The sequence below is a fragment of the Bidens hawaiensis genome, unplaced genomic scaffold (assembly GCF_021521415.1).
Source record: "Bidens hawaiensis isolate Kalapana, Puna unplaced genomic scaffold, B.hawaiensis_p1.1 tig00033212_1, whole genome shotgun sequence".
NCBI classification, from domain to species: Eukaryota; Viridiplantae; Streptophyta; class Magnoliopsida; order Asterales; family Asteraceae; genus Bidens; species Bidens hawaiensis.
Genome location: NW_027495690.1, coordinates 196,232 through 219,200, shown reverse-complemented (window position 1 = coordinate 219,200; position 22,969 = coordinate 196,232). Strand labels below are relative to the sequence as shown.

The 22,969-nt window shown below is 34.0% G+C and overlaps 2 protein-coding genes across 2 annotated transcripts; both read right to left on the bottom strand.

Moving 5' to 3' along the window:
* Nucleotides 1-1,778: 1,778 nt before the first annotated feature.
* LOC143584639 (uncharacterized) lies at nt 1,779-3,357 on the bottom strand. Its single transcript, XM_077066650.1, has 2 exons — nt 2,888-3,357; nt 1,779-2,803 (listed from the first exon to the last, which is right to left on the bottom strand). Exons 1-2 carry the CDS (start codon nt 3,191-3,193, stop codon nt 2,342-2,344), a joined length of 768 nt encoding a protein of 255 aa, XP_076922765.1. The 5' UTR covers nt 3,194-3,357; the 3' UTR covers nt 1,779-2,341.
* Nucleotides 3,358-10,433: 7,076 nt separating this feature from the next.
* Nucleotides 10,434-12,977, bottom strand: LOC143584624 (uncharacterized). The gene is made up of 4 exons (XM_077066636.1): nt 12,701-12,977; nt 11,436-11,507; nt 10,542-11,333; nt 10,434-10,460 (listed from the first exon to the last, which is right to left on the bottom strand). Exons 1-4 carry the CDS (start codon nt 12,776-12,778, stop codon nt 10,434-10,436), a joined length of 969 nt encoding a protein of 322 aa, XP_076922751.1. The 5' UTR covers nt 12,779-12,977.
* Nucleotides 12,978-22,969: the final 9,992 nt, after the last annotated feature.

Below are 22,969 nucleotides of genomic sequence, written 5' to 3'. Positions count from 1 at the left end.
TAAAGTCAAAACTAGGTTTTTTATGAACCGGTTTCGGGTATAACTAGGTTGTTTTATTAGTTTGATTAAACTCAAAACAACTACTTTGGATTAGCTTTATTATTTGTGTAGGTGACTATTGGTTGAAAGAAACGATAAGTCAAAAAATGATTAAGCACACAAACTTACACGATAAATAAAGTTAAAAGTGGATTGTTTCAAGGGTCAACATTTACAAATTTGAGATGGAAATAAGTATGTGATTTATAATTTAAAATGGCCATGTGTTGGAAAATGAATATGTTTCATATGTGTCGGTAAAAAATAATAAAATAAAAAAAACATTGGTATGGACTATGGAGTTTTAAAATTTGAAGTTATGGAAGAAAAGAATTAATCAAGAAAATGCTGTGAGTTAAAATATAAACATGAATTGGGCTTGATGGCCCAGAAGAAAAGTGGACAAAATATTTTGTATTGGCACATGGGCTAGTCCATCAAATATTTCGGTTGCAAATTGGAGGAGATATCGACAGCTAGTGGAGATTAGGGTTGTTTACGAGTTGAGTCAGGGTGGGTTCGAGCTCAAGCTAGAATTTAAATGAGGCAGATCGGTTAGACTGGAGCTCGATCTTGAAGTTAAATGAGCCTAAGATCAAGCCTACGAGCTTAGGTCGAGTTTCGCTCGGTTACAAAAATGAGCCAGCTCGGCCTAGCTCATTTCAAATCAAGTTTTTTTAGCTAGTTTTATCCGAGCTTTTATCAAGCAAGCTTCTAGCCGCGAGGTTTTTAAACAAACCTAGTGGAGATCGATCGACGAAGAAGCAAATTGCCAGTTTGGATTTTATTTTTATTTTTTACTTTTTGGAATTTGTCACTTGTGTGAAACAATTATGTGAACCGTTTGTTTGCATGATTCTTAATTTTAAACCCACATCAACTCCATATATAAAAGATTATAACTAACCTTGATCAATGTTCTTAACTGTTCTAATAAAATTTTAATCTTTTACAAAGAAACAAATAATATTTGTGTTTGTCTAGTAGCCCAATGCAAGGAACATTTCGAACGTTGTGCGTGGTCAATTATAATTAAGGTTGTGCGACGGATCAGAACCGTCATAACTAGACCGGAACCAACAAATGACTGAAAAATAAAATCAGAACCAGACCCTATTATAGTAAACCGGCTTGGTTCCAAAACCGCTAAAATCGGTTCTCACTAATCGGTCCTGTGCCATAACCGATTATGTTATCAAATGGGTTGTGCGAATCATATGAGCCATAACTTTTGGGTTTGAATCAAATGGGGCACAACTTGAGTTTTAATCTTGACTTTTGAGTTTTAACCAGAATCCGTAAATTAACACGCATTGACGGTTCTGTAACGCCAGCTTGATGCTGGTTCCAAACCATTTATTGCTCACCCCTAATTATAATCTATACTTCTTGTAAATAAAATAAATATAAATAAATAATCCATATGAGCAACTTAAATATATTGTGAACAGTCAATAGAATCGTTATTGATTTGATTTGGATGACTCAATATTACTAGAATCAAAATATTTATCAACAGAAGTACAAGGTACAAATTACAATACCAAACTAACGGGCCCAATACCTTTTGTATGATAATGATAGAATAAGAGATGGGCCCACTAACAATGAGCATTGTGATTTGTTCAAAGGACCTCCGTTTTTTGTATTCTTTTTATTTTGTTTTGTAACTTTATGTAAAAAAAATGTAGTAATTTATAAATATATTTCTTAAAATGATATATAAACAGGTTCAGATTGGAATAATGTCAAATGTTTTCTAAATGAAGGGATTAAGGTTTGATAGGTTATGTGTACCGTCTTTTATTGAAGGTTAATGGAACTGGTTGTTACTGAACATGTGTAACATTTTGGCATGTTTAGACCATCATTATTTAATGATGAAGGGTCACCTTGTTGACGAGCCGCTTCATGTGTTGTTTTAACCATGAAGCGTTCCAAGGGGTTTGAGGGATCGTGTAAATGTTTATAAAGATAAATGGTTTAAAAACGTTTATCGTTAAATAACATTTAATAAAAACCTTTAAATGTAATTATGTAAGGTCAGTAACTCGAGGCATATTCTTATTTTTATTTGTAAGAACAAAACCTAACAAAATATGTTCTCACTTAAAACATCTAGCATTTCAAAATGCTACAAACTCTCCTATATTTTCTTGTTTCAAACAGATAATAAAGCTTCATACTTTACCCATTGATCCACCTGTCGCCTGTTTCAACGCCATTGCGATATGCGCAGAGCCCGCAAGATGAAGTTTATACGCCGTAAATCCATAACAACCGACATTGCACACGTTACAAGTCACCAGAATACCACCCTTCCCTCTTGATCCGTCTTCGGCCTCTTTGTATCTGCACCCTCATTATTCAACGAGTCACTAACCTTCCTTTTACTCCCCTCCAAAATGACATCTTTGCCCTCAAGTGCGGTTCGCTTCAACTTCTTTTGGTGTTTCTTTCCTGCAATGTGTTTGTTGAACACATCACGCGTGTTGCAATTAATCCCACAAAGTTCACACCTTACAAAGTTGCATACATTTGGATTGACAACTTTAAGGTTGTTTGTAAGTGGTTTGGTCACCGGTTCAACGACTGTTGAGGGTAATTTGGGTATTTTCTCTAGCTTTTCACACCATAAAGTATTTTTCTCGGTCACGACTGAGTTCGATTCTTCCATTGGAATTCTTGTTTGTTCCGAAATTTTAAGCTTTTTTTGGGCATTGTGTTTCACGGGTACGGGGTCCTTAAACAAAGATTCGTCCACCTGACAGGCAACATACAGTACATTCACATAAGCATAAAGTAAAAATAGTTTTAATGCTAAAGATGATAAATTTAGTCAAGTTACCTCCATCATAGCGATTTTTTTATAATATTGTCCCGGTGGAGGAATTGCGCAAACATACAATGAGTCATCCAATGCTTCTTTTTGTTGGTATAAACTGTCACTTGCAACGGATGATGATGCTTCTTGCTCGGTGACGGTTGAAACCAAGACATTGTGGGTAATATTATGTACCTCTTGGTTCTTTTTCTCGGGTTCTTGGTCTAAAATGACGCTAGCAACCGGTGACGGTGTTTGTTGGTTAATTGTAGATGAACTAGTTAGCTTTTGGGTGGTCTTCAAATCTATCTTTCTTTCCATATGTTTCATGAAAGCTTTCGCACTGTCAGAAGTCGTGAAATCGTCGGTTTTGGTTTCGATTTTTGTTATAACCACATTGTTTAATGCTTGTGGAGCAACAACTGTTGAAGTTGTGGACACCTTTGTTGCATGTTCACTCAATGCTACACCTGCCTGAATGTGTCAAAGATATCATCAACGGTCGATACGCAACATATATATATATATGTGTGTGTGTATATGTATATGTATAAGCTAAAATACAACAATGTTGAATTGGTTGATGCAAAGTTAATAAAAAAAACAAAAATACATTACATGTAAAAGAAAACCAAAATGTACCAAGGCTTGTTAATTTGTATCCTGAAACTAAGGAACAATTTTGAACCAATATATTTGATAAAAAGATTTATTCTAACAATCAAATTAAAATCTTAAATTGTTTTAAAGAAATCGTAATGATTTTCAAATCAAAATCCTAATTGTTTTTAAAAAAATTATTTACTAAAAGTCATTATCAAAATTTACACGAATCATTCATCTCCAATATCGATCGATCTTAGCATTTGTGAGCCTATTTGATAACAACAGATAACCGCCCACCATAAAAAAATAGTATTATGTATACGCTAAAATCCCAATAGCCCCATAAATTTTTGTTAAGCCCCCGGTGGCCTCAATAAAATAAAATCATGGGTCTGCTGCTGAATAACAACAACCAGACAATTCAAACCTTTTAGTGTTTTTCATACGCTAAAATCCCGATAACCCTAATAAAATTTTAGTTAAGCCCCCGGTAGCCCTAATAAAATTTTGGTTAAGCCCCCATCGCCCAAATAAAAAAAATCTTGGGTCCACCACTGAATCACAAATGCCATACAATTCAAACCTTCTTCATCGATTTCAAGCCGTCGAGTCACGACTCACTACTCACCCGTCTCGTCAGCTAGGTGACCAACCCAACATGAACTATGAGCTAAATATATTTATTATTACTTTATCAAATTCAAATATAAATAAAATAATAATATAATATATATTCACAACCATTTAATCCCGCCGTACCCATCGGTTGACCCGATCAAACACACAAACCTTAATGAACAAAACACAAAAACATCAACATCAAGACACCACATAATGACATAATTATTAACTTACATGTTCAGAAGCCGTTAAATCAACTTTCTCAACAACAACAACTTCACTCCTTAATAACGCTACAACACAAGGATCAACAATATCCGACTGATCCATCACTTTCGGGTCGGATCCTGGAGGGTATATTACGGGTGCGGGTGTATAAAAGTTGGTTATTAATGTTGGAAGTATTGGAATTGAGAATTTGGGTTGTGACATTTGTTGTTTGTTGGGTTTTGATCTTGAAACCGAAACCTTAATATTAATATTAATATATAAATATTAATATTTTGTGTTTTGTAAATTTGAAACATAAACACACAAGTGAAGAATCGTGTTGTGGAAGAAAGAGGTTTAAGTTTATGTTTGAGAGATCAGCTTCTTGGAATGACGGTGGAATATAAATATGTGATGTTATTATTATTATTATTATTATAGTGCAATATTCCAAAAACCTACTAATATTCCAAGAACTAAAAGCATATATCTACCGCTTTAAATTAGAAATTGCGTGTGTATCGTGACAATATATGTTGGGGAAAACGAGATAATCATTAGTTTTAGAATTTTTTACACGTTAACGTAAAAATATGTAAGGTTTTTGGGCTCTACTTATTTTCTCTTAATTAAAAAGGGTTTGAATCAAATAAAATGAAATTAATGTGTTAAACGTGAGAATCAAGTAGAGTAATTATGTACTCTATGATAATTATCCTATGATGTAATTATATAATTACTCTACTTTTATATATAATTACTCTACTTAATTCTCACATTTAACACGTTAATTTTATTTGTACGTTAACCTTCCCCTAATTAAAAATATATTGGTTTTTGTATCCGTGCGTTATGACACAAGGTTTATTTGTTTTTGATACATGCTAGGTATCCTTCTTTTTTTTTCTACTAATTTTGTTAATAAGAAAACTTTACTAAGTGAATGTAGAAATAGTGACATGCAGTGTACAAAACATGTGTTGTTTAGTTAAAAAAAATGCATGTGACAGTAAGTAGAGATGAGCTCGGTATCAAACATTTAATAAAAATCCTGATTTTTAGTAAATGCTTGGTACTAGTATCGAAAAGGTTCAGTTCGGTACATGTACAAGTAATGTTGGCAAAAATTCGGTGAATATCAGTACCGGTACTGATTTTTCCGAAAACCTGGTACCGGTATCGTAATGCCCGTCTCGGTATCAGTACCAGGTACCATTTGCACATTCTTATCATGTACCATCTATTAGTTATGGTTAGTAAGGTTTAGTACTAAACCAGGATCTGAAACCCAAAAAAAAACAAAAACAAAGGAAAGGATAAGGGGATATCCCAACCCCGGCATACCTTGGACGGATATATCCAAAAAAGGATATGCGACAGGGGTATGAGGAAAAATGCCTGCCAACGCCAGATATGAGTAGGAGAAACACACCAACAAGACGATGGCACATATGCACCTCGTATGCTCGGATCACCACTTACACATCACACGGGGGCAAGCCGTACAAGGGGGGGGGGCATCATAAATGGGCACCCACAATCTCCACTGTGGCTGCTAGAGTAGTGGTAGTCAAGCCCACAGTCGACACGTGGCCAAATGACAGGCTCCCACCTACGAACACACTCGGCTATACACAAAGCTTCATACCAAAACGACAATGTATCGTTCCGCCCATAGTGCATTATACTCTCTTGTGCTTACACTTATGCACGAAGAAACCTCGATGAAGGTCTTAGAGCATCTTTCCCTTCTAATTCGTCACCCCCGGCTTATTTCATGCCTCCTTTTGCAAATAATCACTCTCACGACCAACTCGTCGGATTCCTAGTTATTGATGATATCCACATTTAGAAATATCAGTTCAACCACGGTTGAACTCGTGTTTCTTCAATTAGTTATATACAAAAGATGTATTAGTTACACAAAATATGTTTATCATCCTCTATTAGTTACACAAAAGTTGTAGTATTAGTGCACAAAAACCCCACCATTTCAAAGAATGCTTTATGATGTTGTATCCAAAATTTAATAACAGGTAAAATGGATGAATATTACATATATGTGATATAGACATTTTCATAATATATGTTTTAGTATAAACAAAATAAGTTTTGTTTGATTATTTTGTGTAACCTAACATATGTACGCAAGAAATACATTACAAACTATTGATAAAGAAAATAATGAGAAACGATTCAGTTTTGTTTCTTTTTCTATAATAATTTAGTGTGTGATAATTTTTGATAATTATTCTTGCCATATATATAATAGATTTTTATAGTGATATTTACTCTTTTTAAATTCTATTTAACAAAAAAATTAAAATTTAAAACAATTAAGTATCACGTGATCCATCTACCATATTACAAACACCGTGATTATAAATTTGGCATGTTTCATAACAAACTTGTATAAGTTTGTAAACAAGTGTGACACGTTAGATAAATAATAAATTACAAAACTGGTTTTGTAGATAAACATAACATTCAAGTACTCAACATGTGGGAACCAAACATAACCATTATAGATAACCATCATATTTGGTTCTACAAATAAACTAGAGATCATGTCACACGATAATCATATTATAAGATTGCTTATGCAAATAAATGTGAAATTTCACATATCATTTTGAAAATAACTTTAAACGTCATATAAGCAACAAATGAAAACATCAATGTTGCAAATAAACGTGACATTCCATAAGTGTTTTGATGATGAGATTGTGATATGTAAAAAACATATGTGACAATATATTAGGTTATAAATCTGTGCATTATATAGGTTGGATGATAAAAATGACACAATACATATTAATTGGATTTAATAATGAAAAAATGTTCAGTCATAAAAAATGTTTCATAAAAGCTTACTTTTAAAATAAAAAACTTTTATAAAAATTGTTATATAAATAATAATTATTTAACAGAAAAATAAGATGGAAGACTAAAAAGTATACTATGTATATAATTGTATATAATTATTACTTTAAAACTTTTTTTCCATATTCGTTGTACTTCTATTATTTTTAAAAGGTCGCGTGTAATTTAAGTGTTTGGATGTATTGGTAGTTTACAAAATTAATATTTAGAATGGCATGGGCTAGGAGAGGACAACTCGATGGTTCGACTATAAGTCCTAATGATGGAGTTGTACAAATGTACATTTCAAGTCTTCAAGGTAAAATAAATAAATAAATAAAATTAATAATTTGAAGAACAAAGTACAAACTCTGTAAACTTAAAACTCAAAAAGGGCACAACGCCTTCCGTACGATAGAAATGGCCACGTGAAAACATAATGGTGGGCCCAATGGGCATCTGGTATTTGTTAGACAGATCACCTAGAGCCTATAGGTGAGAATAAACTCTTGCATGGAACCGTACCCAAAAAAATATATACTCCGTATTTGGAATTGGTTTTTTTTATACCCGGGTATTCTATACCCGGAATTAGAACCGACTCTACCCGTATGATATGGATAGAGTATACATTTTGAGCTCAATATATGTACTAGGAACCTAACGATATATACCTGGAAATACCCGGAACCAGCCATATCATATACTAGGAACCTAACGATATATACCTGGAAATACCCGGAACCAGCCATATCATATACCCTATACCCGATACCAATTTTTTAATACCCGTAATAATACTTTAATTTTTAATTTTTATAGTATATGTTTATGTTTACTTCACACTTTTATATTTATTTACCTTAAAATGCATATTATAAAGTAAATATTTGTAATTGGTTGAATTTATGGTTTTTTAACATATTTTAATTATTTTTAAAAATTGCAAAGCAAACTTAATTTTTAAACGAATTTAAATATGTATAAAAATTAAAAAATTCAAAATTGGGTATTAATACCCGGTCATACCCGGACACATACCCGATTTCAATACCGGTTATACCCAAACTCAATCATACCCTACCCGGGTATATAGGGTTGATTTTTTCTCCTCAATATCATACCCGATTTCTCTCAATACTTGATTTTCCAATACCCGATTATACCCGAACCGGTTCCATACTCGAAATTGGGTATTAAAAAAACCCGATTTATGCACCTCTAGATTCACCCCTCATTTTTTGGTATTCTTTTAGCTTTATTTTATAAATTTATGTAAATAAATAAGCAGTTGTTTATATTTTTTAACGGAATGAATTTATTTAGATGATAATGATGGTTATAACAAGTAACAAAACACTAGGAGAGTCAAATATACACTATTGAAATTATTCTAAAATTTGTATTTTTAATCTATTCTTCACCGAAAGAAAAAAAACAATCGTCTTCATTACGTATTGGACTTTTAAGAGAATAAATATGACCCAAGTGAATCCACTTTCTGTGTCAACTTAACTTATGTGTCATAGTTGTTCTACGTATTTGTATTTGGTTCATATTTGTTTGGATAAAATGTGATGGTGAGACTCTTTATCACCTTTTAAGTTTTAAAAAGGTTATCCTTACAAGTTTATATTAGCATTTAATATTTATGTTTGATATAAGCAATAATGTCATTACATAATAATATATTTTTTTCTTTAAATGGACCATCCCTAAGTTAACTGGTATTACAGGATGAATGAAATAATTAAATAATTAATTACTTGGAAATGAAAAAAAAAGGTGGTGTTTGGTTGCTCAATGGAATGAAATCATTCATTATACATGAAATCTTATTACATCAAACCATTCCTTCTCCCCCCCCCCCTTTTATTCATTTCATTCATTCTTCATCCTACTTTCTCAACAACATCATCATCTAACAACAGCAACCACCTTAACTACCATAGCCACCACCACCACCTGACCGTCACTATCGTCGTCTCCACCACCACCCACGCCGTCGTCGCCACCACCAGCGCTACCACCGCCACCACTATCACCGTAACCATCACAACCATTGTCACAGTAACCACCGTAACCATTGTCACCATCACCGCCACTACCACTGTCACTGCGTGACCACCACCACCGTCGTTGCCACCCTACCATCGCCATCACTATCAATGCTGCCACCCACCCCTCCCACCACCACAACCACCGCCCTTGACGCCTGACCGCCACTACCACCACCGCCATCACTACCATCACCGTCGCCACCACCATTTTTGTCGCCAAAGCTATCATCGTCGCCATTGCAGTTTTTTTTTGGTAAAAATAATTACTTGAGATAAGAGTGTCTTTATTATTTCTATTTCATTCATACAATTTTTTTTGTTACCAAACAACATTAACTAATAATTTATTTCATTTCCACAGGTTAACCAAACAAGACAAATGAATGGTAAATGGTAATGATCCATTTCATTTACTTGTTCATTTAATTTCTTCTCCCATTCCATTACCTCCAATTAAACATACCCTAAATCCCTATGCAAACAGAAAAGCTGTAAAAATTAGTGTAAAAGTTTTTGTTCAAGCCCACATTCTAGTTATTAGCCAAAATTGAGATAAATGAGAAGGCCCAAAATTATCAAGCCATGATTCATGATTTGGTTGACTAAGTCACCAAACAATAACCTAATTGAACTACTCTTAATGACTCATTAACCGAAACCGAACGGTTTTCAAAATTTGTTATATGAAATTTTCAGTTTTGGTTTTGGTGAAGGCTCAAACTGAACCATCCTGTGTACACCCCTAAGTTGTCTAATACAATCAAAGCGATTGAAAAATCGATAGCACAACTATGGTTTCTATGACGAGTTTTACAACTCAGATTTTATATAACAGAGCTTTACATTATTAATGTGTATAGCAGTGACATTTCATCAAGTTAAGACGACGCTTCATCTGGTACTACAAATGTGCATAACCTTTGCCTTTTGTCAACAATTGCTCAAGCTACGTTACGCCATTTTCAAGATACCACAAGTTCAAACGACTCAAAATACAAACAAGTTTCTAAACAACGATTGTAAAATGCATATGCGCGTCTTGTACACGATTATTTATATATAATAACATACTTGCCACCCTTTACTCTAATTTGTATGTAAACAAAACTTAAAAGATATGAGTAACAAAAACTACTTAATAACTATTTAGTAAAATAATCATCAAAATGCTTTAATAGAGCATTGTATTATTATTATGTAGCATCAATAAGTCAAGTCATATTCTTGTTTGCTAAAAGCTAATAACACTTCAAAATGTTAACATCATAAACAAACTTTCCAACATTTACCTGTTTCAAACAGCATACAAGACTTCATACCTGCAACCCGTCTGATCCACCTTCAGCTTGTTTCTGTACCATTGCCAAATGTTCAACGCTTGCAAGGTGCGTTTGGAACACCGTAAGGCCAGTACAACTCACATTGCACACTTTACAACTCACCAAAACACCACACGCTTCGTCTTCACTCATCTTCTGCTTCTTCGTATCTGCATCCACATCACTTAACGAGTCATCAGCCTTCCTTTTACCCCCCTCCAAAATGACAATTTTACCCTCTTCGTCCGACTCCGGGAACAATGTTTTGGGCTCGGGAGCGGGAGCGGGAGCACATTGTTTCTCAGCATTCTTCAACTTCTTTTGGTGTTTCTTTCCTGCAATGTGAGTGTTGAGCAGCTCAAGCGAAGTGCAAGAAATCCCACAAAGTTCACAACTTGTAGAGTTAATTTTGATTGAATTGACATCTTTGCCCTCAAGCGAGGATGCAGAGTCAGTAACCGTCGAGGGTAAATTAGGTATTTTGTCTAACTTTTGGAGGTTCTTTATATGCTTCTTCCCTGATGCATGTTTGCCATAGATATTGGTAGGACAGCTGATGTTACAAACCTCACACCATGTAATCGCATTACCATTACCGTCCAAAGACTTCGATTCTTCCATGGTTTTTACATATAAAGTTGGTGTCTTCTCTGAAAATTTAAGGTTTTTTTGGTGTTGTTTACCCTCAATGTGTATGTCAAAAGCCTTGTCACCGCTGCAACTGATTTTACAAACTTCACACCACTTGGGTTGGTAGGCACCGGGTCTGTTCTGCGTGCCACCGTTAGCAGGCTGCAAACAACAAATGAACAAATTTAAACCACCAGTTAAAAAAATAAGACAGCAACATATGAAAGTAGTTTTAGAAGATGATCATAAATTTAGTAAATTTACCTCCATTGTAGCTACTTTTGGATAACCGCGTCCGGACACTAATGTTGTAACTTCACTCAAAGCTACACCAGCCTGAATGTGTTATACAAATTATCTTACACTTGTCAATGGTCAAATATGCAACAATGGTGATGAAAAGTAACTAGTGATGAAAAGTAACTTTAAAAAGTTTACAACAAATGGGGTCAAATAAAAATCCAAAATTTGTTTCAAACAAACTTCAATCACTGTTTTGATAACGGTTTTTGTACACCGCCTTCGTACCCCAACATGTATGTCATATCATACGAGTTGTATGATGGCAAATAAGTAAAATGGTCATACAAGCAGTGTGAGTGTGTGACTATGGTCTCATAAGCCATTTTTGTGTCAGTCAAACACATCATACGTTCCGTATGATTTAATGAACATCGCCTTATACAGTCCATACACTCTATGACCATTTTTCGTTTGTAATTTTTTTATTTTATTTTTTGTCAATATAGACGTTATTTATTCATATACTAAATAAAAAGGATTCAATTACAATAGAGAGGTGGGTAAGCGGGCAACAAGCTGCGCCGCCACCGTAAGACGATTTTCACATGTCACACAACCCATATAAAACATGAATAGTGTGTGAATAGTGTTTTCGGCCACCCGTAGTGGGCTAAAATTTGGGGGTTTTGGGGCGACAAGGGGGCTACAACACCACCCACCCTGAGCGAATTGGGGGGGACTGCTTATAGCCCTTTCTTCCTTTTCCATTTATTATTATTATATTCACATGTGTCTTACATATATATACATATACATATATATAGGGGCTAAAACACCATTACACCCCTAAAACAAAAACTCACCCTTTGCTGACCGGCGCCACATGACGCAAAACACCCATTTTGTAGCCCCTCCACTGCACATAGCCTTAGGGATGGGCAAACAAGTACGGTCCTGAACTAGTACCAAATTCGGTACAAGATTTCAACTTTTTGCCGAACCGAGCATATTTACAATACCGGTATCGGTAAGAAGCTTGATTTTTTTTCAACAAACCTTTTCCAAAGTTTGATGAACTAAAAATATTAATAATTTATTGAATTTAAAACTATATAAAAAAATAATAATATTATAATGCTCACAAGGGTCCACAAACCCATTTGATCCCGCCCGTTTGACCCGATCAAACACTCAACCCATAATAATAATAATAATAATAATAATAATAATAATAATAATACAAACTTTGATCTACAAACGCAAATGACATAAAGAAATGAGCTTACATGTTCAGATGGCGTCAAATCAAGCTTTTGTGCAACAATTTCAGCCCTTGAAGCTACCACACAAGGGTCCATATCCATCGTCGATTACGGCGATTAATGTTGATCGAACATTTGGGTTTCGATTATGATCGTTAGGGTTTGTGGGTTTTTGTTTAGAAACAAATACAAGTTTGATAAAGACACCAAAGGCTAAACTTGAGGGGGTTAGCGTGTAAATACGCAAAGTGTAACATTTAGTCATTAAAAATAAAAATCATTAAGTGGACCCGGGTGAGCTGGCCAAGTAGTGAATGGAGAGCTATCGATGAGAACGACGCTCAAATCAGTACTGAAGGCTTATTGGCTTAGTGATCGTATAGACAAGCAGTTTATTACAAAATTAAAGAAAGATTTTCCTGAACGATTACTTTATATGTAACCAAATAGAATGTGTTGGCGTCAAAAATGAACTAGATAAGTAGATAGTAAATGAAGTTGAATAAGTTGGAGGTGTCACGTGTATTAGATAAAATACTTTAGGGCAATATAAGCGACAATAATAGCACCAAATAAAATTTGTTTACAAAATAAAATTGATTTTGCATTAAATTTGATATAACGCATTAGAAAGTGTATGAGATAAACGAATTAGAATATAACTTGTATACATAAACGTGAAATTCCACATGATAGTTTAATGACAAGAATGTGACATGTCAAAAGTTACATGTATTAGGGTGGACAGGATGCTAACCGCTGCTACCCTCCTGAAAGACAATCACAAATCGGCAGCTCACCTATACCCGTAGGTATCAACAAATCGGCATCTCACCTAACCGCATGGACCCGCTCCACATGCAGCTCTCTCTCTCTCTCTCTCTCTATTGTGACTATTACCCACTTCACACTACCTGATTTGATACCCTAAACGCCGATGCCGTCATATAAATAAATCTAATGTATCCTAATGTGGTAGTTTAATAGGGTCCGGTTGAATAAAAAACAAATTCAATGAAAGTTTTTAGTCATGAAATGAAAGCTAGCAAGTCACACTAGATTGGGTAACTAGAAAAATAGGTTGAGGTCAACAGAAAATTTTAACAGTCCTGTATAAGAATACTTGTTTAAGATCTTTATTGTTATACAATAAAGTGTAATTTGATTACATCTTATAATCACAATATTACCGATTCTTATTAAAAAATGACGATTTTACACATTAAAAATATGTTTGGACACATTTGCCAAACGTAACCCTTAACCAATTGATTCAAAATCAAATTGGTCAAATTGCCAATTGTAGTATTTTACCCTTCAACATTGACATAAGAAGTCTACCTATTTGACAACCAACTTTGACACGTTAAAAAATACGCCAACAATACGGCACATATGTTTGATCACAATTCACAAACATCATGGTAGGGCTTTCAGTTGATTTGGTTGTCACCAGCAAATTATTTTTCTTTAGAAGCATTCGAGATTAACGTGAAAGATTTTTTTTTATTTATTTAAGTATATAACTTATCTGAAAAGCAACTTTCTCTTAGTTATTAAGCATAGAGCATGCACAACAACATGTTCTCTGTCCCCAACTCCATAATATAACTAATAACAATATTTTCTTAATTTATCTATCTATTTACTAAAACCTCCCAATTCTCATTCTTCATCTCTATCTCTATAATATATTTTTTATATTTTTTCTTTCTTTTCTTCAATTTACAATATTAACTACCAACTAATTTGTCTTATTATCCTTTTCTTTTGAAAACTGATTTCTAATTAACTTCTATAGAACGGGTTCAGGTCCGTAAAAACTGGTCGTTTTGGTTCGGGCTAATACGGGTCATGAACGGCTACGGGCCCATCTAACACGATTTATTTAGAACTTGAATGAAACCAGAAAACGAGCTCGTGTTGACTTTGACTATGACATAAAATGACCACCCGAGTAAAAACATAAGACCATAACAAAGAAATCTAAACATTAAATATCATCAAACCTAACAAAAACTAAAAATTATAACAATGAACACATCAAATCACATGATGAAACTTTAGTAAATAAATTCTAAAGGCAGTGTTTAATTAACATTGTAGCAAAAAGACTGCAAAGATAGTGGTAACATAATTGAAATAGAAAGTCATCAAAATGCACAAAACCACATTTTTATTACTTGTTTCAACTGCATTCGGATAATGAAGAACAAATTTAATAACAAAACAGAAACTATTCACATTCTACATACATACAAATGTTTTTGTCTATCAAATACAACATAAACTTCAACTTTCCATAAGCGTATGCACTTGCAACCTCTCAATACTCTTGAGTCTCAACATCATCCCGCCATCATGTCGCAACTTCTTCATTACTCCCCGCCTATGAAACAACACATTACACCTAACCTTGGTTAGGTAATGGTGATATGTCGAACCAATCCTCTCCTATATTTAAAGATAGGAAATCATAGTCCGGTGATGCATGGTAACTTTGTGAATTCATAGGTTCGCCCCTAGGTGTTTCAGGGCGCACATGCTTTGAAGAACTAGAAGTGGTTGTCTTTACGGTATCAACTTCTTCACTCATGGCAAAACGACCACTGGTACCCCTAGGCCTTTTCATGGCATGCTGATGGCGCGACTCATGAACATACGACTGTAAAATAAAACCAACATAGCATGTTAGTTACTGTCTTTACACAATTAAATTCATCCTTAAATTATAAAGTTATAATTCACCTTACGGTCTTTTTTTAATTTCTTTTCAAGCTCTGCTTTTGCACGCGTTTTTCTTCGCCGGAGTATCGCGTGGTATTGTTTAGCGTTTACGAACACAGGCTCTGGTCCTATTTCAGGAGCCAAAGCTATCTTTGTCGACACATCCACTGATTGAGGTGGAATTTACTAAGACAGACAAAATGAATCCATACATTGATACTGATGATCTTTGAAGATATACAAACTTATGTAGATATATGAAATCATGTATCTTACCATAGGTCGACCGTAAGCTCTCATCATTCCACCGTAATATGGATATGGAGCATATCTCTATACAAGTCAACACAAGCAAGAAGTTTAAAGATAATCAAGAATCCAAACAAAATATATGTAAACCAAATTGACCCGTTTTGACCTTAACCAAATAGATACCTTTTAAAAATGACTCGTTTTAACCAAAACCAAATTGATACCTTTTAACATGACCCGGTCTGGCTCGAAAAAAAAAGATATCTTCTTTTTTAAAAATGACCCCGCTAGACCTGAAACAAATTGATACCTTACTAAAAAGACCCGGTTTGTTCCGAAACAAATTTTTACCTATTTAAATGGCACGGTTTGAATCAAACCAAATTGATACCTTTTTAAAATGACCCGTTTTGATCCAAACTAAATTGACACCCTTATAAAATCACGTTTTGACTCGAACCAAATTGATACATTTTCAAGTGACTGGTTTTGATCTGAACAAAATTGATACCTTTTTGAGATGAACCGTTTTGACCCGAACCAAAATGAGATCTTTTTTTAAATGGTCCGAACCAGATTGACCCCTTTTAAAAATGACCCGAACCAATTTGATAATTTTGTAAATTTGACCCGTTTTGACCCAACCCATGCAGGCCCGTTACCCGACCCGCCCACTTTGCCACTCAAAATATATAACCAACCATAAGGTGTAAGAAACTTACAATGTTAATGTTACGCCTGAAAAAATCAAGTTGTTGAGCCTGATTTTGGAATCCAGTGTTGACTGGATGCATGTTTGGTTGTGCTTGGTGCTGGTACTGCTGCTGCTGCTGCTGTTGATAATGCGCATTTAACTGTTGCCCATATATATCTAACCTCAAAAGATGGAGTCCATCATTATTAGTATTACAACAATAAAAACATATGACCATATAATTTACTTGACTAATTCATCCAAACAAATATTAAGTATCATAAGTACCTGAAGGAACAGATGGAACATTGAGTGTTGTTTGGTTTACAACATCATGCTCCTCAATTAGAGCAAAACCAGACCCTGATTTTCTTATTGTATTTTTATTTTTTATTTTAATGCAATAAATTTTATTGTTTATTTTATGGTTGAATTTCTATTTTTTATTTTGTGGTTAATTTATTAATTTTTTATTTTATGGTTAATATTTTTTTTATTTATGTTACTTTTTTTATTCTTTATTTTATGGTTAACCCTTTGTTGTTTATTTATGGTTGTGTTTTTATTGCTTATTTTATGGTTAGTTTTCTTACTGTAGATTTCATTTGCTATAAAAATAATTTTATTAAATGTAAAAAATGGTATATGTGGAAAATGTAAGGATGTTTGTAGTGATGGAGAGAAAATGAGTGTTTTTGAAGAATTAGTAGAAATTTAGCATGACAGCAAACACATGTGTTTATAAGTATTTTTAACCTTTAGCAATGTGGAGTAAATAATACAGACTATATCCTTGATTTCTCACACTTTGCATTACCAAGAAATGTTATAGATATATAAAGGCTTATGATGAGGTTCCTATAGGCTAATGAAGATAAAGCTAAAGGGAATATTAGAGTCATTTGAAGTGATGTTTGTAGTGATAAAAGTGTGGGCAGATAAGGAATTAAGACTTTAAGAACCATAAACTTTGCTTTGACCTCTAAACATATATGGAATGTAATAAGCAATAAAGAGACTATTGTTCAAAACTAATAAATTGAATTAAGACATTTGTAAAACTGTTGAGTTTTTTTTTTAATTTATGAATCTGATGATTTTGCTCCCGAGTCCCGGCCCAATCACTCGAGTAGGCCTGAAAATTTCAAATAAAAACATTCTATATGTGCGTTCTTTTTATATAAAAGAATTGCACAACCTAATAAACCAATTTAAAATTTTAACTTTTTAAACCCCCAATAAAAACCCTTTTAGTCAAGGCCCAAACCTTTTTTGCATTCAGCTTAAAAACTTTTAATAATTTTCTGGAGTCGGCCCTAGGTATCACACAATATTACTTCACATGTTTTAAAACATATGCGTTCTTTTTATATAAAAATTTGTATTCTTAATGTTAAAACTCAATTACCAAATTTATTTAAGCTTATTTTCACATAAAAGAATTGCACGGCCCAATAAATCAAATTTAAATTTTAACTGTTTAAACCCACTAAAAACCCTTCAGCAAAAAGACTGCAAAGATGGTAGTAACATAATTGAAATAAAAAGCCATCAAAATGCACAAAACTAATTTTCCTTCTAATTTCCCATTGACCTGTTAAGAAGAAAACATTACTTGCAGTGATGCAACTCCCATTTTTATTACTTGTTTCAATCGCATTCGGATCATGAAGAACAAATTTAATTACAGAACAGAAACTATTCACATTCTACATACACACAAATGTTTTTGTCTCTCTAATACAACATAAACATCAACTTTCCATAAACGTATGCACTTGCAACCTCACAATACTCTCTAGTCTCAACATCAGCCCGCCATCATGTTGTAACTTCTTCATTACTCCCCCGCCTATCAAAACAACACTACACCTAACCTTGGTTAGGTGATGATGATATGTTGAACCAATCCTCTCCTATATCTAAAGATAGGAAATCATAGTCCGGTGATACATGGTAACTTTGCGAATTGACAGGTTCGCCCCTTGGTGTTTCAGAAGACGACTCTGGGGCACATGATTTGAAGAACTAGAAGTGGTTGCCTTTACGGTATCAACTTCTTCTCTCGTGGCAAAACGACCACCGGTACCCCTAGGCCTTTTCATGGCATGTTGATGGCGCGACTCGTGAATATATGTCTGTAAAATAAAACCAACATAGCATGTTAGTTACTGTTTTTACACAACCAAATTCATCCTTAAATTATAAAGTTATAATTCACCTTACGGTCTTTTATTAATTTCTTTTCAAGCTCTGCTTTTGCACGCGTTTTTCTTCGCCGAAGTATCGCGTGGTATTGTTTAGCGTTACGAAAACAGGCTCTGGTCCTATTTCAGGAGCCAAAGCTATCTTTGTCGGCACGTCTACTGATTTAGGTGGAATCTACCAAGACAGACAAAATAAATCAATACATTGATACTGATGATCTTTGGAGATAGACAAACTTATGTAGATATATGAAATCATGTATCTTACCATAGGTTGACTGTAAGCTCTCCTCATTCCACCGTAATATGGATATGGAGCATATCCACCTGTACAAGTCAACACAATCAAGAATCCAAACAAAATATATGTAAACCAAATTGACCCGTTTTGACCTTAACCAAATAGAAACTTTTTAAAAATGGCCCGTTTTGACCCAAACCAAATTATACCTTTTCACATGACCCGGCTTGGCTTGAAACAAATTGTTATCTTTTTTTAAAATGACCCGAAACAAATTGATACATTTCTAAAATGACCCAGTTGGGCTCGAAACAAATTGATACCTTGTTACGGACTGAAACCATTGCAAGGTATGGGACTTGTCCCACATCGGTTGTATGGGCAACTGATGTGGGGTTTATAAGCCAAATGGGTTCCCTTACCTATCAGACTAGTCTTTGGGTTGAGTTCTTCTGTTTGGCTTGTAACATACCTATTTAGAAAGACACGGTTTGACTCAAACCAAATTGATACCCATATAAAATCACCTGTTCTGACCCGAACCAAATTGATGAATTTTCAAGTGACCCGTTTTGATCTGAACAAAATTGATACCTCTTTTAGATGAACTGTTTTGACCCGAACCAAAATGAGATCTTATTTAAAATTGCCCGAACCAAATGTATACCTTTTTTCAGATGACCCGTACCAAATTGATACCTTTTAAAAGTGACCCGAACCAAATTGATAAATTTTTAAATTTGACCTGTTTTGAGTCTTTGACCCCAAACACATCCCGGCCCGTTACTCGGCCCGCCCGCTTTTCAACTCATAATATATTACCAACCTATAAGGTGTAACAAACTTACAATGTTACGCTCGAAATAATTATGTTGTGGGACCCGATTTAAAGTTCTAGCGTTGGCCGGAAGCATGTCTGGTAGTGCATGCTGCTGATGATAACTTGCATTGAAGTACTGTTGCTGTCCATATATATCTGACCTCAAACAATGGAGTTCATCATTATGATCAGTATTACAACAATAAAAACATATAACTTAAGTAATTCATCCAAACAAATATTAAGTTAATTTCATAAGTACCAGCTGGTGTATAAGATGGAACATTGAGTGTTGCTTGGTTTACAACATCATGCTCCTCAATTAGAGCAAAACCAGGCAGTGATTCCTGGTCTAGTGAATGGTTCGCAGAAGACGAACCGAATGATGACGGTCTCATGTTACTGAAAGACATATTATGCAATATATAATGCAACAGCAAGATGTTGTACCTGCATGCAACAATATATAACCAAATAAGTATAAATAATCACACAATTAATTACATATGCATGCATCAACGATTACAATATATATACAAGTAATTAGTAATTAGTAAGAAACTTAATTGTAAGCAGAAACCAATTCTAATTGTTGATGTTTAATTTGAAAGCAAGAAACAGAGAATTGAGGGTTAATAGTAATAATAAGAATATTAATAATTACCGGGATGATGGAGAGAACGGTAAACTCTAGAGATGAATCGGAGGAAACTATTTGCATGTAATTCATGACGAACAAAGCAGCAATTTATGGACACATATGTATCAGAAGCCATCAGAAACAACAAACCACGTTGTTTCTATATCTACAACGCGTGTAACTTCTTTATTTTACATGTGTTCACCCTAATATTTTAATTATTAAGTTATTATTATTTTTTTGATTTAATTTTTATATTTTATTTTATGGCTGGATTTATTATTTGTTATTTTATAGCTGGATATTTTTTATGGTATTTATTTCTTATTTATTTATGGTTAGTTTTTTTAATTGCTTATTTATGGCACAATTTTATTGCTTACTTTAAGGTTGAAATTTTTGTTGCATAATTTTGTAATGCTTATTTTATGGTTAGATTTTTTATATTTTATTTTTATAAATAGTTTCATTTGGTATAAAAAGTAATTTTATTAAATGTAAAAAATGATATATATGTGGAAATGTAAGGATGTTTGTAGAGATGGAGAGAAAATGAGTGTTTTTAAATGATTAGTAGAAATCTAGCGTGGCGAGAAACAAATGTGTTTGTAAGTGTTTTTAACCTTTAGTAATGTGGAGTAAACAATATAGGCTATAACATTAATTTCTCACACCTTGCATTACCAAGAAATGTTATAGAAGATATATAAAGGCTTATGATGGGGTTCCTATATGCTAATGAAGATAAAGCTAAAGGAAAAATGAGAGTCATTTGGAGTGATGTTTGTAGTGATAAAAGTGTGGGTAGATTAAATATTAAGACTTTAAGAACCATGAACTTTGTTTGATCTCTAAACATTTATGGAATACAATAAGCAATAACGAGACTATTGTTCAAACGGTCAATTGAATTAAGACATTTGAATGGCTTTTGGTCAATCTAACACGAATTATTTAACACCCCCGTAAACAACAATTAGAACTTGAATGAAACCACAAAACGATCTCGTGTTGACTTTGACTTTGACATAAAAAGACCACCCAAGTAAAAAACATAAGACCATAAAAAAGGGATATAAACATTAAATATCATCAAACCTAACAAAAAATAAGAATTATGACAATGAACACATCAAATCACAGGATGAGTAAATAAATTCTAAAGGCAGTGTTTAACACTGCAGCAAAAAGACTGCAAGGATGGTGGTAACATAATTGAAATAAAAAGCCATCAAAATGCACAAAACTAATTTTCCCATTGACCTGTTAAGAAGAAAACATTACTTGCATTGCAACTCCCATTTTTATTACTTGTTTTAACTGCATTCGGATCATGAAGAACAAATTTAATTACAAAACAGAAACTATTCACATTCTACATACATACAAATGTTTTTGTCTCTCTAATACAACATAAACTTCAACTTTACATAAGCGTATGCACTTGCAACCTCTAAATACTCTCGAGTCTCAACATCAGCCCGCCATCATGTTGTAACTTCTTCATTACTCCCCAGCCTATCAAACAACACACTACACCTAACCTTGGTTAGGTGATGATGATATGTCGAACCAATACTCTCCTATATCTAAAGATAGGAAATCATAGTCCGGTGATGCTTGGTAACTTTGCAAATTCACAGGTTCGCCCTAGGTGTTTCAGGGCGCGCATGCTTTGAAGAATCGGAGGTGGTTGTCTCTACGGGATCAACTTCTTCTCTCGGCGCAAAACGACCACCGGTACCCCTAGGCCTTTTCATGGCATGCTGATGGCGCGACTCATGAACATACGACTGTAAAATAAAACCAACATAGCATGTTAGTTACTGTCTTTACACAATTAAATTCATCCTTAAATTATAAAGTTATAATTCACCTTACGGTCTTTTTTTAATTTCTTTTCAAGCTCTGCTTTTGCACGCGTTTTTCTTCGTCGGAGTATCGCGTGGTATTGTTTAGCGTTTACGAACACAGGCTCTGGTCCTATTTCAGGAGCCAAAGCTATCTTTGTCGACACATCCACTGATTGAGGTGGAATTTACTAAGACAGACAAAATGAATCCACACATTGATACTGATGATCTTTGAAGACATACAAACTTATGTAGACATATGAAATCATGTATCTTACCATAGGTCGACCGTAAGCTCTCATCATTCCACCGTAATATAGATATGGAGCATATCTCTGTACAAGTCAACACAACCAAGAAGTTTAAAGATAATCAAGAATCCAAACAAAATATATGTAAACCAAATTGACCCGTTTTGACCTTAATCAAGTAGATACTTTCTAAAAATGACTCGTTTTGACCCCAAACCAAATTGATACCTTTTAACATGACCCAGTCAGTCTGACTCGAAACAAAATCGTTGTTTTTTAAAATGACTCGTTTTGACCCGAAACAAATTGATACCTTTCTACACGAAACAAATTGATACCTTTCTACCCGAAACAAATTGATACTTATTTAAATGACACGGTTTGACTCAAACCAAATAGATACCCTTTTAAAATGGCATGTTTGACCTTTGAGCCAAATTGATACTCTTATAAAATCACATTTTGACTCGAACCAAATTGATACATTTTCAAGTGACCGGTTTTGATCTGAACAAAATTGATACCTTTTTGAGATGAACCGTTTTGACCCGAACCAAAATGAGATCTTTTTTTAAATGGTCCGAACCAGATTGACCCCTTTTAAAAAT

What these genes read in the sequence shown, in the direction of transcription:
- LOC143584639 (XM_077066650.1), bottom strand. Translation starts at nt 3,193, where the DNA reads ATGAAACATATGGAAAGAAAGATAGATTTGAAGACCACCCAAAAGCTA. An exon ending in AAAAAATCGCTATGATGGAG is followed by an intron (nt 2,804 to 2,887) that starts GTAACTTGACTA and finishes GTTGCCTGTCAG; the next exon opens with GTGGACGAATCTTTGTTTAA.
- LOC143584624 (XM_077066636.1), bottom strand. Translation starts at nt 12,778, where the DNA reads ATGGATATGGACCCTTGTGTGGTAGCTTCAAGGGCTGAAATTGTTGCA. An exon ending in CAAAAGTAGCTACAATGGAG is followed by an intron (nt 11,334 to 11,435) that starts GTAAATTTACTA and finishes TGTTGTTTGCAG; the next exon opens with CCTGCTAACGGTGGCACGCA. An exon ending in GTGGATCAGACGGGTTGCAG is followed by an intron (nt 10,461 to 10,541) that starts GTATGAAGTCTT and finishes AAGTGTTATTAG; the next exon opens with CTTTTAGCAAACAAGAATAT.